This window comes from Rhincodon typus, chromosome 2 (genome assembly GCF_021869965.1).
Source record: "Rhincodon typus isolate 14 chromosome 2, sRhiTyp1.1, whole genome shotgun sequence".
Classification (NCBI taxonomy): domain Eukaryota; kingdom Metazoa; phylum Chordata; class Chondrichthyes; order Orectolobiformes; family Rhincodontidae; genus Rhincodon; species Rhincodon typus.
This window is the reverse complement of record NC_063333.1, coordinates 39,058,330-39,073,027: the sequence shown is the minus strand read 5'-3', so window position 1 is coordinate 39,073,027 and position 14,698 is coordinate 39,058,330. Positions and strand designations below refer to the sequence as shown.

Genomic DNA, 14,698 nt, shown 5'->3' with positions numbered 1-14,698 from the left:
GCTCCTCTGATGCTGCTTGGCCTGCTGTGTTCATCCAGCTCTGCACCTTGTTATCTCAGATTCTCCAGCATCTGTAGTTCCTACTATCTCTGAAGCAGGAATGGACTATTTGGTTCATTGAGTCTGCTGTGCCATTCAATATGATCATGGCTGATCCTCTATCTCAACGCCCTACTCCTGCTGTCTACACATATCCTTTTATATTTTTAGTGTCTCCCATTTATTTCTTTTTTAACTATATTCAGTGACTTGTCTCCACAGCCTTATGTGGAAGAGAATTTTGCCACTCTTTGAGCGAAGAAGGTTCTCCTCATCTCAATCCTATATGGCCTATCTTAATGTTGTTTAATGCTTTACAATGAGTTACAGTCAAATGTTTACCATTGTTATCCTCTAAAGTTGTACTTTTTACAATAAAATATTTTTACGTATATGGATCCCTTATGCAGTCTTTCTTTCCAGTTAGTAATGCTGTGTAGACTGGAATGGCACACAAGAACATGAGGAAGAATCAATGATGATGAATGCTTACCCTTCTTTTCTTTTAATATGTCAATTTTCCCTTCCGATTTATGTTGAACTCCCTAATATTTTCTCAAATCCTGCCGGCAGTGTATTTTTTATATATTACACAGTATATGTAGAGTGTATTTTCTCATACTATTCCAATTATTTATGATCATTGGAATAAAGACATTTTTACTAAAACTTGTATTAAATTAGCAATTCTTTCAAACAAATTAATATAATGAATCTAAATTGATGTATTTTCCTAAGTGTACCAAAATGTATAATTAATTAGTTACATAGACCTCAATATTAACTTGGAACATGTGTTGGAAATGCATCTGGTATTGTGTGGGAAGCCCAGAAGGAAGTTTAGCATACCAGTCAGATACTTTTTATGTCAGCCAGGTCATTAGCACTTATTAGGTATTCCGTTAACTAGAGCAGGCGTGATGAGCACCTGAATGAAGTGATCTTAACTCCAGTTATTTTTTAATTCATTCATGGAATGTGGGTGTCACTGGCTGGGCCAGAATTCATTGCTCATCCCCAGCTGACCTTGAGAAGGTGGTGGTGAGTTACTTTCTTGAACCGCTCTAGTCCATGTGCTGTAGGTAGACCAACAGTGTGTTAGGAAGGGTGCTGCAGAATTTTGATCCAGTGACACTGAAGGAATGATGAAAAATTTCCAAATCAGGGTGGTGGGGAACTTGGATCTGATGGTGTCCTCATATATCTACCCGCCCCTTGTCCTTCTAGATGGTTGTGGTCATGGGACATGAGGTACTGACCAGAGATCCTTAGTGAATTTCAAAGGCTCGAGATAGAGAGAGAATTTCAAAGATTGAATCAGCAGATGTGAAAAGTTAAAATTTGGATTCCGGATGAGCCAATGTTGCATTGCAATTCGCCAATGCCTTACTTGATTGGCCTCTGGGGCCAGCTAAGAGTTACTTCACCACAGTAACTACTTCAGTAGTTACTTAATGCTCTTCATCAGAAAAGGGAGAAAGAAACTGACAGCTGATACCGAAAAGTTATGGATGTGGGTATCCCAGGAAGGTAAAGAATGTAGTGTGATGCTTGTGGAGTCAGTGCAGACAGTGCTATAAGGACGTAACCAGGTCAAGAGATAAAATGTTGTTGTGTATTTTCCCACATGCTTCTGTATGTCTCACCTCACCCCCTCACTCTGGCTACTCTTAACACATCACTACTCACACCCACTTACCCTATAAGTAAGACCACTCTTCTTTTTCTATGCACTAGTACGTCCCCATTTGTCCGTCAGCATACCATTCATCCTGATCTTTATTAAATTTGATTCTTATCCCTGATAGTCACCCTCAGCAAAAGCTTCGCATCCACTAGATGAACATATAGCATTGCAGTCACTCATTAGACTGTTCTTTCCATAGTTGCAGGAGAAGAAAGTATGAAACATTAGAGAGAGGGAGCGAGCATGAGGTAGCTCTTCACAGATTTCCCAGCTGACAGCGTCAAATGTGGAGCTGCTGGAGATCAGTGGAGTTACACAGTTCCTGACTTTGGAGATGCATACGTCCAGCTATCTGGTAGTGCAATTAAAAATCCACACAGTAGACAGTCATGTTGACTTAATTTTAACAGGAAGTGAAATATGGTCATTTTAATGATTATCTGCAAAATAGTTTACCTTGCCACTGCAAATTAATATGTTTTATCTCTAACAGGGCATTCACACAAGCAGCAGCAGTTTTGTAAGTCACAAATGACAATTCGTCAGAGGACCTTATCCTTCTGATATTGCACTATCATAGGACTCATGCATAATATGCATCAGCTCAGGAATTCACACTTCAGTAGGACCAGTTAGACAGAAGGGTTTTTGCCTGACAATGTTACCTTAGAAATGAACAAGAACAACTTATGGTAGTGCTGCAGGATCTGCATTGGAGACTTTGTCCAAGCTTTGTTCAGATAGATGCAGATGTAGTCCTTTGGGCTGTTAGAGAAGAAAACCATTCAGCAGCTGTTGACAGGTGTCATCAATACTCTTTGAAGTGGGCATCCCTTGTCTTCAAGCAGCTTTTTGTTAAAATCTACTTGTTGATCCAAAGAAAACAGGAAACCTAAACTGCTCCTAAACACAGAAGCATCTTGACAGCCTTCAATAAGACTGTAATATATCAGAGCAAAACATAGGCCATTCAGCCAATCAAGTCTTCTCTGTCATTCAATCATGGCTGACACGTTCCCTCAAATTTTTTGTGCACCTGCATAACTTTTTTTGTGGTTGCACACTAGCTGCATATTAGTAAAGTGAAAGTGATTGATGAATACTCCTGTTTTATCTGGTGTTCTGAGTGCTGCTGTGAGAAGTCAGCCAGAGATGCAAGCATGAGTGTCCATTCATTCTGAATTTGCTGGCTCTGTTTTGCCATTATGGACATAAGATTATGATTGCTGGATATGATTTTCTAAGATCTATAGAAGATTTCAAAAGCTAAAATATTGTTGCAGTGGCCTTTGACAGTCATTGGTAATGATGGTCATGAGGTCTAGCAGGCAGCAGGTCTTCTCCTCAGAGGCTGCAGTTGGCAATCACTATCTGATGTTACAGCTTGAATCTGCTAAATTGTAGCAGTTTGGGCATTTGAAAGACAGTCACATTGATATAAAACTTGAAGGATCATCAATGTGAAACTTTAACTGTTTCTCTCTAGATGCTGTCTGACCTGCTGAGTATTACATTGTATGTTCTGTTTCTTTTTCACATTTGCGGAATCGGCAGAAATTTGCATTTTAATCTCAAGCTCTGCATGTATACCTAAAGTCATGGGTAGTTCCTCCTCTGAGCTATATTCCTCTAGGGTGCTGCCCTACTTTTGCTTCCCTTTGGATGTTGTATTAAATGTGAATATGAATTAAAACATTGCTCCAATTGAGTGATTAATGTATGATTGCTATAATTCCTCACTCAGGAGTTACAATGAAGAAACAGGCCACAAAACCCTAATTATCAAAATAAATATTTATGCTACACGTGAATCTCTTCCCATCTCTCCTTATCTGACCTAACAGCATATCCTTGTATTTCTTTCTGCCTCATATGCTTCTCTAGCTTTTAATTACTTACATCTATGCTATTTCCCTCAATAGACCTTGCTCTACACATTGGGGTTGGATTTGCATTTTTAAGGTGGGTTGTCACTGTCTCTTGTCTATTTTCATCTTTTGGAAGTAGACAAGATTTGGAGATTGGCCTGCCACTTCTCAAAATAGCCTGAGATAGCAGTAGAAGTGGACAACTGCGCATTCAGGCTGGTTAGATGGCCTACTTCTGTCCATTGAAAAATTGGCCCAATTCTCAATATGATTGTTAGTCCTTCAAGCCTTCAGCTCCCTCTGTTCCTCCCTAAATGTTCTAAGTGTCCTCTATATCATTCATGCATCCTCCACTAACACTCACCCAGCTAGAGAACTCATGCGCTATATACTCTCACCATTAAGTCTTTGAATTGCACATTAAATAACATAAAATCAGACATTCGACATGCCTTTGAAATGAATTGCTCTTACAATCTCATAAAACTGTCAATCAAATATAACCAGGAGAGGAAACTTTTATCCACTAACCCTTGAATCTTATTCAACATGTAGGCATCAAAAATCCACTTCAAAGATAGGTACAATTACTGTATTACAGTCCCATAAAACATGTATGCAGCTGTCAATTGCAAGAAGTTTGCAGAACAGAAACGTTATACATCAGTCAGTTTACAACACTGACTTGACTCCAGTGTTGCCATCTTGGCGCTCCAAGGTCCACCTAGCATCCTCTAAACATCTTGTAGCTGAATGCAGTTTAAGCATAATAACGGACCCAAACTGACACCAACTTACTAACACTATCTAAATAAATCATCAACTACTTAAGGTTAATTACTCATTGATTTATTTTGGCATTTGACAAAACTCTGTACATGCTTGGTTTGATATTGCAAAAACTTATAGGACAAGCAGTAAAAATGGATTTGTAGCCTTCCTAATGTGCAGCATGAAGTATGGATCATTCTGATGTTTTGTGGCTAGATTTAGACTTTTGTAGGTAAACTTATAGTGAAGTTGCCTAAAAAGCAAAAACAGAGAATTTCAGTTCCATTAAACACGTCAGCTCAACTAGAAGGCAATTAAACTGCCTATTAATTTTTGATTCCAGGTCAGAAGAACCCATTAAGAAGTAAAATGATCCATTTTATTCCATTCTTTGAGTTTTTGTTGCATATGTGTAGTGTGAGGGCTGTCATGGCACAGTAATAGTGTCCCTGCCTCGAGTCCCAGGTTCAAGTCCCATCTGCTCCAGGGGTGTGTAATAACATCTCTCTTAACAGGTTAATTAGAAAATAGGTTAAATAAATATGTATTAGTAGTGTTACATTTTAAATTGTGACAGAGAAAAAGAAGGAGAAATTGTATTGGTTTATTGCGTTGTTTTGTTTTCTGATCCTCTCACTGTAGATGATGTTGTTGTCCATGAACTTGCTACACTGTGCCTATCTTCCATATCTATTGATTTCACGAGTAAAGTGGAAATTTATGAGAAAGGTGGGCTGGGACCACTAATTCAACTTCTTTCAAGCCCTGACCCTGATGTTCAAAAGAATTCCATTGAGTGTATTTCAAATTTAGTCAAGGTAAGAATTATTTTTCTTCAATAATGGTTCAATTAGTGCTGTATTAATTCAACAAATATAATTGATGTGTGAAACCATTTAAAAAAGTTTAGAATGCATGGGAATTGGTATTATGATTTTTTAAAAATAAACCATTGGAGCAGGTATAGAGCATTCGGCCCATCAAATCTACTTTACCATTCAATGAGATCATGGTTGATCTAATTATCAACTTCACTTTTCTGCTTTATCCCATAACCTTGACTCCAAATCAAATTCCAAACAAACCAATCCATATTTATTCAGTTTACGAGTCCTCTGGGATTGACTTGGGAGGTAGGGAAGTGGGGCCATGAAATAACAAGGTATGGCAGTGATGAAAACTGAAATTGCTGGGAAAACCCAACAAGTCTGGCAGCAACTGTGAAGTGAAAGCAGAGTTAATGTTTCTGGTCCAGTGACCCTTCTTCAGATCTGAAGAAGACCTTTCTGAAGAAGGTCACTAGACCCAAAATATTACTGCTTTCTTTCCACAAGTGCTGCCAGACATGGTGAGTTTTCCCAGCAATTTCTGTTTGTGTTTCTGATTTCCAGCAGCTATGGTTCTTTGATTTTATTTTAAGGTATGGGAGTTTGTGGAGTGCCTATTGTCTTCCCACTGTCATGCGATCTTACCAGTTGGAGGGTAGGTAGAAAAAAGTCATTCACCCTCCCAACTCCAAACCCCAAATGAGCCACTTAAGTGACCAATTAAGGACCTCTTCCTGCCTTCACCAGTGGTATAGAAGGCAAATTGTTGTGTGGTGGGATTGTTGTGATTGGCAGGACTGATGTAAGATGTGAGATTGAATGGGTTAGGACTAAATTCACTCGAGTTTAGAAGAATATGGGCGGGGGATTTCATAGAAACCTATAAAATTCTAACAGGGTAAATGCAGGAAGGATGTTTCCAATGAATGGGGAGTACAGACCAAAGGTCACAGTTTAAGGATATAGGATAGGTCATTTAGGACTGAGATGAGGAGAAATTTCTTCACCCAGAGAGTGGTGAGCCTGTGAAATTCTCTGCCATAGAATGTGATTGAGGTGAAAATATTGAATATTTTCAGGAAGCAGTCAGATATAGATCATGGGCCTAAAGTGATCAAAAAGTATGGGGAGAAAGCAGGTACAGGATACTGAGTTGGATGTCAGCCATGATCATATTGAATGGCGGAGCAGACTCAAAGGGCTGAATGGCCTACTCTTTCTCCTATTTTCTATATCTCTATGCAGCACAGTAGGTTTTATTGTGAAAGCTAATGTCCAGTGAAAGGGAGTGGGGTTCTGTGTTTCTGCACTGAGCTCCCGGTGCAAATTGGAGGCTTCTCACAAATTCACAGTTTCCCTTCCCACATAACAAGGAATAGTGGATAGGGAGTAACTGTTTCTATTGATGGAAGGATAGAGAACGTAGGGCAGAGATTTAAGGTGATTGACAAAAGAAGGAATAGCAACATGAGGAAAAACCCTTTTAAGCAATGTGGTTGCAGAAATGAGTTGCCTGAACGTGCTTAGGAGGCTGTTTCAATTGTGACATTCAAAGTGAATTGGATCATTACATGAAAAGAAAATAATTGCAAGATTGGCAAAAATGCAGGGGAATGGTGTTATGAATTAATAACTTGCATCTCACGCAAAGACCATCAACTTTTTATTATATAACTCTGCAAACACCTCTCAAGGCTAGCATTAACACGACTAGTTATTGCAAGAGTGCCCATGCAATATAAGACAACAGGCTACCATTAGAGACAGAAGAATTCATCTCCGCATCTGCATCCAGGTCCTCTGTAGCAGCCCTTGCCGGGGCCACACAAACAGCTAGCCCAGACTACATCAGTCTAAAGCTTAGGCCCAGAGTTTGTCCTGCAAGGTCACATGAGAAAACTAGCAACAATAGGCAATAGAGAGTGATCAGTCACTTTCTTGTCATTGCTAAAAAAATCTGTTTGCTAAGGTTTTTTTGGTTTGAGTTTGCTCTTGATCTTTGTCTTTATAGCAAAGTGGATCAAGACCTATTCGTTTGGAATGAACCGAGTCAGATTGTGATAAATGTCATGGGATTGTCAGTGAATAGGAAATGGAAGGGTGTACTTAGTCAAAGTGCTCTTGTCTCAGGACTATGGAAAATGCTCCCGTTACCTTTCCTCTAAATATCAGAACACAATGTCTAATTGTCCCAGTATATCTGTGTTGGCTTATCAAATTGTAGGAAGTTCACTTTAAGAACTGCCTAACTCTCCTTCCAACTCACTCTTATTGTCTCTGTCAGCATCCACTACTCTTAACTCCTGAAATACTTGTTCCTCCTTATCCTCTTCCCAGCGATGAAATGGGCTCAACATGTTTATGTGAAATAGCCTATTCTTCTTCCTATGATCAGAAATATCTATTAGGTAAGTCACCTTTCTGATCTTCTTAACTACCTTATATGGACCACTGAATTTTGCTTTTGGGGGTTTACTTTGCAACTGCAGTGATACCAATGCTTCATCTCTTACTTGAAAAGTTCAAGTTATAGAATGTTTATGTGCCGTTTATTACATTTTTACTTCTCAAATCCTACGTGGTCCTGTGAGTCTTTCTAGAAATGTGGCCACGTAATCCAATAGTGGTGATTTTTCTTCTTGGTTCAAAAACTTCTCCTTAATCTATTTTAATGGACCTCTGATCTCGTGACCATAAATTAATTAAAATAGACTAAATACGGTAGATTTATTTGGGGAATCTCTGGAATTAAGTAGTATGAAGTCTAATCCTTTAACCCAATCCTGTGGGTATTCATGATTTCATGCCTTAATCATGATTTTGAGAGTGTGACGGTATCTATCCAAAGCTCCCCATATTTTGAGATGATACACTGTTGACTTTATTTGTTTTATATCCAAATTACTGATGATAACCTGGAAAGCTTTAGACTTTAATGTCGTACCCTGATCAGATTGTATGTCAATTGGTAGTCCGTAGTGAGGAAACAAAGATGAGGTAACGTTTCTATTTCTGCCTTAGCTGTAATGGTCCTTAAAAGAGTAGCACCTGGAAATTGTATTATCATATCCATAATTCTAAAGATATACTAATGTCCTGTTGTTGTTTTTGGTAATGATCCTATAGAATCTACTGTAACCCAATTAAGTGGTTCTTCAGAAAAGTGGTATACGTATTAAAGATTCTGATTTGTTGCATGTTGAGGTTTTCCTACTATTTGATGTGTATGACACAATTTACAGAACTATGCAATGTCTTTATGATGTCTTGGACATGTAAAATACCTGTATAACGATGCTTGTGTCTTCTGTTTTTTTTGTTCTGCTGTAGGAATTTCATGTTTTACTGGTAATGTTTCGTTATGATTTCTGAGCAGTGCCACAATTTGATGAACACCGTCCATTCTTCATCTGCAGATCTGTGAAGGTGTCTACACTTCCTCACAGAACTTTGCGTTAATATAATAACACTTTGGAACTCCATTAGCCTCAGCTTTATTGTGAGCTGTGTGTAGCAACTTATTTAACTTTGCATTTGCTTTCTGAGTTTCAATTAATGAAGACATGCCAAAAACTTCGTTTGAATCATCCTCATTCTTAAATAGAGTTTGGACTACCCTAACATCTGCTTGCAGTATCAATGTGTCTCTGCTAATTAACTTTGTTTATCTGTTGGTCTGGTCGCTACACACAGTGGATAAATACCTGGAAGCTGCTCTTGCAACTGTTCCATCTCATTAGCCTCATTCGCACATCCTATGATTATAGAAAAAGCTGTTGTTTACTCTCCAGCTAAATCATTCTTCAGGAGGGTTTTCTCCATCCACTTGGCCCTTTGGGCATGCTCATCCATTCGATAAAATCATGGCTGATCTGATTTTAGCATCAACTGCACATTCCTGCATATCCACAACAATCTTTCATCCCCTTGGTAATCAAGAATCTACCTACCTCTGTCTTAAACGTGTTTAAAGATTCTGGCATCCACTGCTTTTTCAGGAAGGGAATTTCAAAGACTCTCCAGCCTCTGAGAAAAAAAATGTTTGCTCATCTCTATTTTAAATGGACGCCCCCTTAATTTTAAACTTGTTTTAGATTCTCTCACAAGAGGATACATCATTTCAACATCCATCCATTCAAGTCCTGTCAGCATCTGATACGTTTCAATGAAGTATACCTCTGACTCATCTAAACTTATGCTTGTGTATCCCACATACTGATGTAGTTTGCCAATGCCAACTTTCATGGACAAAGAGTCAAGGAGATTGTTAGCCATGTGACTTCATCAATACTTCATCAGAAGTCACTGGACTCGAAAAGCTGGCTTTGCTTTCTTCTCACAGATGCTGAGAGACCTGCTGAGTTTCACCAGTAATTTTTGCTTTTGCTTCAGGTTCATCAATGTCTTTTAGGGAGAGAAATCACCAGGTTTGGCCTACTTGTGACTCCAGTCCAAAAGCAGCATGCTTGTCTCTTAACTGCTCTCTGTATTCACCTGGAAAGTCTTTCAGTTTAAGGACAACAAATGCTGGCCTTTCCAGAAATGTCCATGTGGCATGAAAGGATAAAGAAAAATGTATAAATGTTGAATAGTTGGAAAATAAAAGTGTAGTTGTAAATGAAAAAAATAATTACAATGAAGCGTAAACAGCGTGAGAGTTTTCAAGTGTACAGAGCAGGGATACAAGAAAGATTATTTAAAAGTAAATTATTATGGAGACAGCAAGTCAGATAATGTGCTGTTGCTGTAGCATGTGGGAGCTGCTGAACATCAGGTTAATCCAGAATGAACATATCTGTGGCAAGTGTTTGCAGCTCAAGTAAATTTGAATCCAAGTTGAACTGGAGTCTGAGCTGCAGCTAAGCCACCTCAGGGATAGGGAAAGCTACCCGAATACTTTATTCCTGGAACTTGTCACACTCCTCGGATTAGGTAATTCAGATTTGATCTGTGACCGGAGACAGGACCATATGACTGCAGGTGAGGCAGTTCTGGGGATCGATGACTTAGCTTTAAAGTTGATGCGGCCTTTGCAATTGCCCAACGTAAATGAAGTTCTTGCAATCTGTGTGGATGAGAGCAGGGACTGCAGGGTGGATGAGCAGACTGACCCCTGCACCGTGGTACAGGAAGCTATTGAAGTGTGGTGAGGTAATAGGAATGTAGCCAGTGTTAGGGCCAGCAGTTAGGAAGATTAATTTTTTTTGTGCAATTATGAGCATGTGTCTTGAAGGCTGTGTTGCCTGCCCTGTGTCAGGGTTAAAAACATCTTCTTCAGGGTGAAGAACAACTTGGAGTGGGAAGGGAGGGTTTTAGTTGCCGATATTTATGTTACTATTAATGACATTGATAAAATGAGGTTCTGCTGAAAGAATTTGAACAGAAAGAAGCTAAATTTAAATACAGAATCTCTAAGGTAATGATCTCAGGATTACTCTCTGAGTAATGAACAAGCTGGCATAAGGTAAATAATTCAAGGAGTTAAATTTGTGGCACAAAGAATCATGTGGGAGGAATGAATTTCAGTTTATGGGACACTGTCACCTGCACGGAGCAAAAGGAAGCTGTTTGGTGGGATGGACTTCATTTGAACCATACTGGGGCAAGTGTTCTGGTGAGTCGAATAACTAAACCTGTTGAGAGGGTGTTAAACTAATTGGTGGGAGTGGGTGGGGATGATTCTACTGAGGGAATTTGTAGGCTGGCAAAGCAAAAGGATATGACAACATTGCAGAACAGCTATGTGAATAATGATACTCAGTGTGGCACAGGAAGAGACAAAGTATACCAAAGATTTTTTTTTGAAAAGCAAGAAATAGGTTCAGAGGTGGAAGAAATGATAAAAAGGCAAAATTAATTGCTCTTTACTTAAATGTGTGTAGTGATTGGAAAAAAAACAAATGAATTAATGACACAGGTATAGTTTAATGGTAATGATCTTATAACTATTATGGAGACATAGTTGGCAGGCGATCAAAGCTGTGGGCACAACATTTAGGACTACATGACATTTCAAACTGAGAAGCAGGTAGAAAAGGACAGTGGCAGTTTTGTAAATATGAGACAGAGTAAGTATGTTAGCAAAAGCTGATCTTGGATAAGAAGATACAGAATTAATATGAGTAGAGGTATGAAAAAATGAAGGGAAGCATACACTGATAGGAATAATAAATAAATCAGAAGGTAATGAGGGCATGTCAAAAATATAGTACATTAATCATGGGTGACTTTAAGCTTCGTGTAGATTAGGAAAATCAAATTGGCAGAGGTAGTCATGAGGAAGAATCCATAGAGTGTAGTTGGGACGATTTCCTAAAACAATACAGTGTAGATACAACTAGGGATCAGGCTATTTTGGATCTGGTGATGTGTAATAAGATAGGTTTAATAAATGATCTCAGAGTAAATATACCCTTGGAAATAACAACCATAATATGATACAATTTAACATTCAGCTAGAGAGCAAGGAACTTCGGTCAGAAACAACTGTCCAAAACTTAAATAAGAGTTATTACAAAGGAACGAGGATAAAGTTGGCTGCAGTGAGCTTGGAAAGGAGTTTAGCAGAAACGACAGTTGATGAACAACAGCAGTCATTTAAGAAAATAGTTAATGACGCACAGCAAAGTTGTATCCCTGTAAGGAAAGACGATTTTAGGAAGGGGATAAGTGCACCCCGGTTAACCAAAGAAGTTAAGGATAGTATCAAATTGAAAGAAGAAACATACAATGCGGTAAAGATTAGTGGTATACTAGAGGATTAGGTAAATTTTAAAAGACAATAAAAGATGACCAAAAGAACATAAAAGGAGAAAGCAATCTGTGTGGGTAAACCAGCAAACATATAAAAACAGTCAGTATGATCTTCTTTAAGTATATGAAAAGGAAGAATGAGGCCAAAGTGAACATCAATTCCATCTTTTATTCATTCATGGGATGTGGGCATCACTGGCTGGGCCACAATTTATTCCCAATCTCTAGATGTTCTTAAGAAGGTGGTAGTGAGCTGCCTTCTTGAATTGTTGCAGTCAGTTTGCTCAAGGCAGACCCAAAGACTTTTAGGAAGGGTGCTTCAGAATCTTGACTCAATGATACAAAAAGAATTTCCAAGACAACATGGTGTGAGGCTTGGAGGGAAACTTGGAGTTGGTGGTGTTCGTCTGTATCTGCTGCCCTTCGCCTACTAGATGACTATAGTCAAGTGTTTGGAAGGTGCTACCTAATGAGCCCTGGAGAAGTTCTTCAATGCATCTTGTAGATGGTGGAGCGAGTGGATATGGTGCCAGTAAAGTGAGCTACTTTGTGTATGATGGTATCAAGCTATTGAGTGTTGTTAAAGCTGCACTCATCCTGATAAGTGGAGAATGTTATGCCACATTCCTGATTTGTGCCTTGTAGATGGTGGACAGAACATGAAGCTAGGGAAATAATATTGGGGAACCAGGAAATGGCAGATGTGTTGAATAATTACTTGGTGTCAGTCTTCACATGAGAGGACACTAATAACATTCCAAAAAATACAAAATTAAGAGGCAAAACTTGAGTAGGAAATAAATGCAATAACTATCACTAGAGAAAAGGTTCTAGGGAAACTAATGAGACTAAAGGCCAATGACTCCCCTGACCTGATGCGTTGTATCCTAGGATACAAAGGAAATATCTACAGAGATAGTGGACCAATTGTCCAAAAATTCTTAGATTCTAGAAAAGTCCCTCAGAATTTGAACACTGCCAATCTGACATCCTTATTATAAAAAGGAAGGAGACAAAAACAAGTGACGACAGGCCAATTAATTTAATATCTCTCACTGGGAAAATGTTAGAGCCTGTTATAATGGATGTAATAGTAGTGCACTTATAAAGGCATAATATAACCAAAAAGAAACAGCATGGCTTATGAAGGAAAATGGAGTTAACAAGCAGGATGCAAAAAGGGGAACCATGAGACATAATATATTTAGATTTCCAGAAGGGCTGCTTCAAGATCATGGACGAGTTGGACCGAAGGGTCAGTTTCTTGCTGTACATCTCTATGACTCTATAAGGCAATAATGAGGTTCCGCACAAAAGGCTACTTGTGGTAGCATATGGTTTTAGGGACAGTAGATTAGCACGGATCGGTTGAGGTAAAAGGTGAAGTTGCCATAGTCACAGAGGACCATTGGACTGCTGTCTCATGAGAGAGTGATGACCAGTGGTGAGTTTAACCTGCGGGTCCTCATGCTCCAGAGAAGTTGAGAAGGTAGACCTTCATGGTACCTTCAGCCAGTGTAAGTTTGAACCTGAGTTATTGGTGTTGCTCTGCATGGCAAACCAGCTGTCCAGACAACTGAGCTAACCAACCCCACTACGTGGTTAGAGGATTAGATAGCTAATAGAAAACAGAAAGTTGGCATTTGGAGGCGATTTTAAGATGACAACATTAACTAGTGGAGTGCCACATGGAACAGTGCTAGGGATCCATAATTATTTCCAAGATATATGAATGATTTGGACAAGGGAAGTGAATGCACTATCATCAAGTTTGCAGATGACACCAATATAAGTGGCAAGACAAATAGAGAGGATGACAGAGTGTACAGAGGGATACAAACAGGGTAAGTGAATAGGCAAAAACTTGGCAGATGGAATATAATCTGAGACAATGTGAGGTTGTCCACGTTGGCAGGAAGAACAGAAAACTTGAATTTTATTTTAATTGAGAATGACAGCATAGAGGGATTTGGGAATCCTCGTGCATAACTCACAAAAAGTTAGCATACATGTTCACTGTATAATAGGGAAGGGAAATTAAATGTTGGATTTTATTTCAAAGGAAATAGAGTACAAAAATAGGGAAGTCTTCCTCAAACTACACAAAGCATTAGTCAAACCACAGCCAGAATGCCACGAACTGTTCTGATCTCCGTTTCTAAGGAAAGACATATTGACATTGAAGTCCATCCAGAGAAGGTTCACGTAGGTTGATCCTAAATATAGAGAGATTTTCTTATGGGGAGGGTTTGAGTAGGTTGGGCCTATACTCATCGGAGTTTAGAAGAAGGAAAGGTGAGCTTGTTGAAACATAAAAGATCTTAAGGGACTTCACTGGATAGATGTGAAGAGATTGTTTCCCCTTGTGGGAGAGTCTAGGACCAGAGAACAACAAGGTCAGAGTAAAGGGTCACCCAGTGAAGACAGAGATGAGGAAGAATTTCTTCTCCAGAGGGTCAGAGGGTAGTGAATCTGTAGAATTGTTTACCAGAGAGAGATGTCAAAGCTCAGATTTTTAATCAGTAAGGGAATCCAGGCATATGGGGGAATGGCAGGAAAGTGGAGTTGAGGATTAGATCAGCCATGATCTTATTGAATGGCAGAGCAGACTTGATGAGATGAGTGACCTATCTTTGCTCCAAGTCCTTTGATCTCATGGTATGAAGAATTACACAATATAGAGGTAATTAGATTTTAACAGAATCAAATTCATAGATTTTAAAAAAACTTGTATTCAATAATTATTTAAAGTT

The 14,698-nt window shown here is 38.9% G+C and overlaps 1 protein-coding gene across 1 annotated transcript in view; it reads left to right on the top strand.

Annotated features, from left to right (window-relative positions):
- The window catches only part of armc3 (armadillo repeat containing 3), a 149,603-nt gene that overhangs the window by 41,793 nt on the left and 93,112 nt on the right, over positions 1-14,698 (top strand). Inside the window, exon 6 of the mRNA XM_048606892.1 lies at positions 5,008-5,183. Coding sequence (XP_048462849.1) covers positions 5,008-5,183 — 176 coding nt within the window. The remainder of the gene's footprint in view (positions 1-5,007; positions 5,184-14,698) is intronic.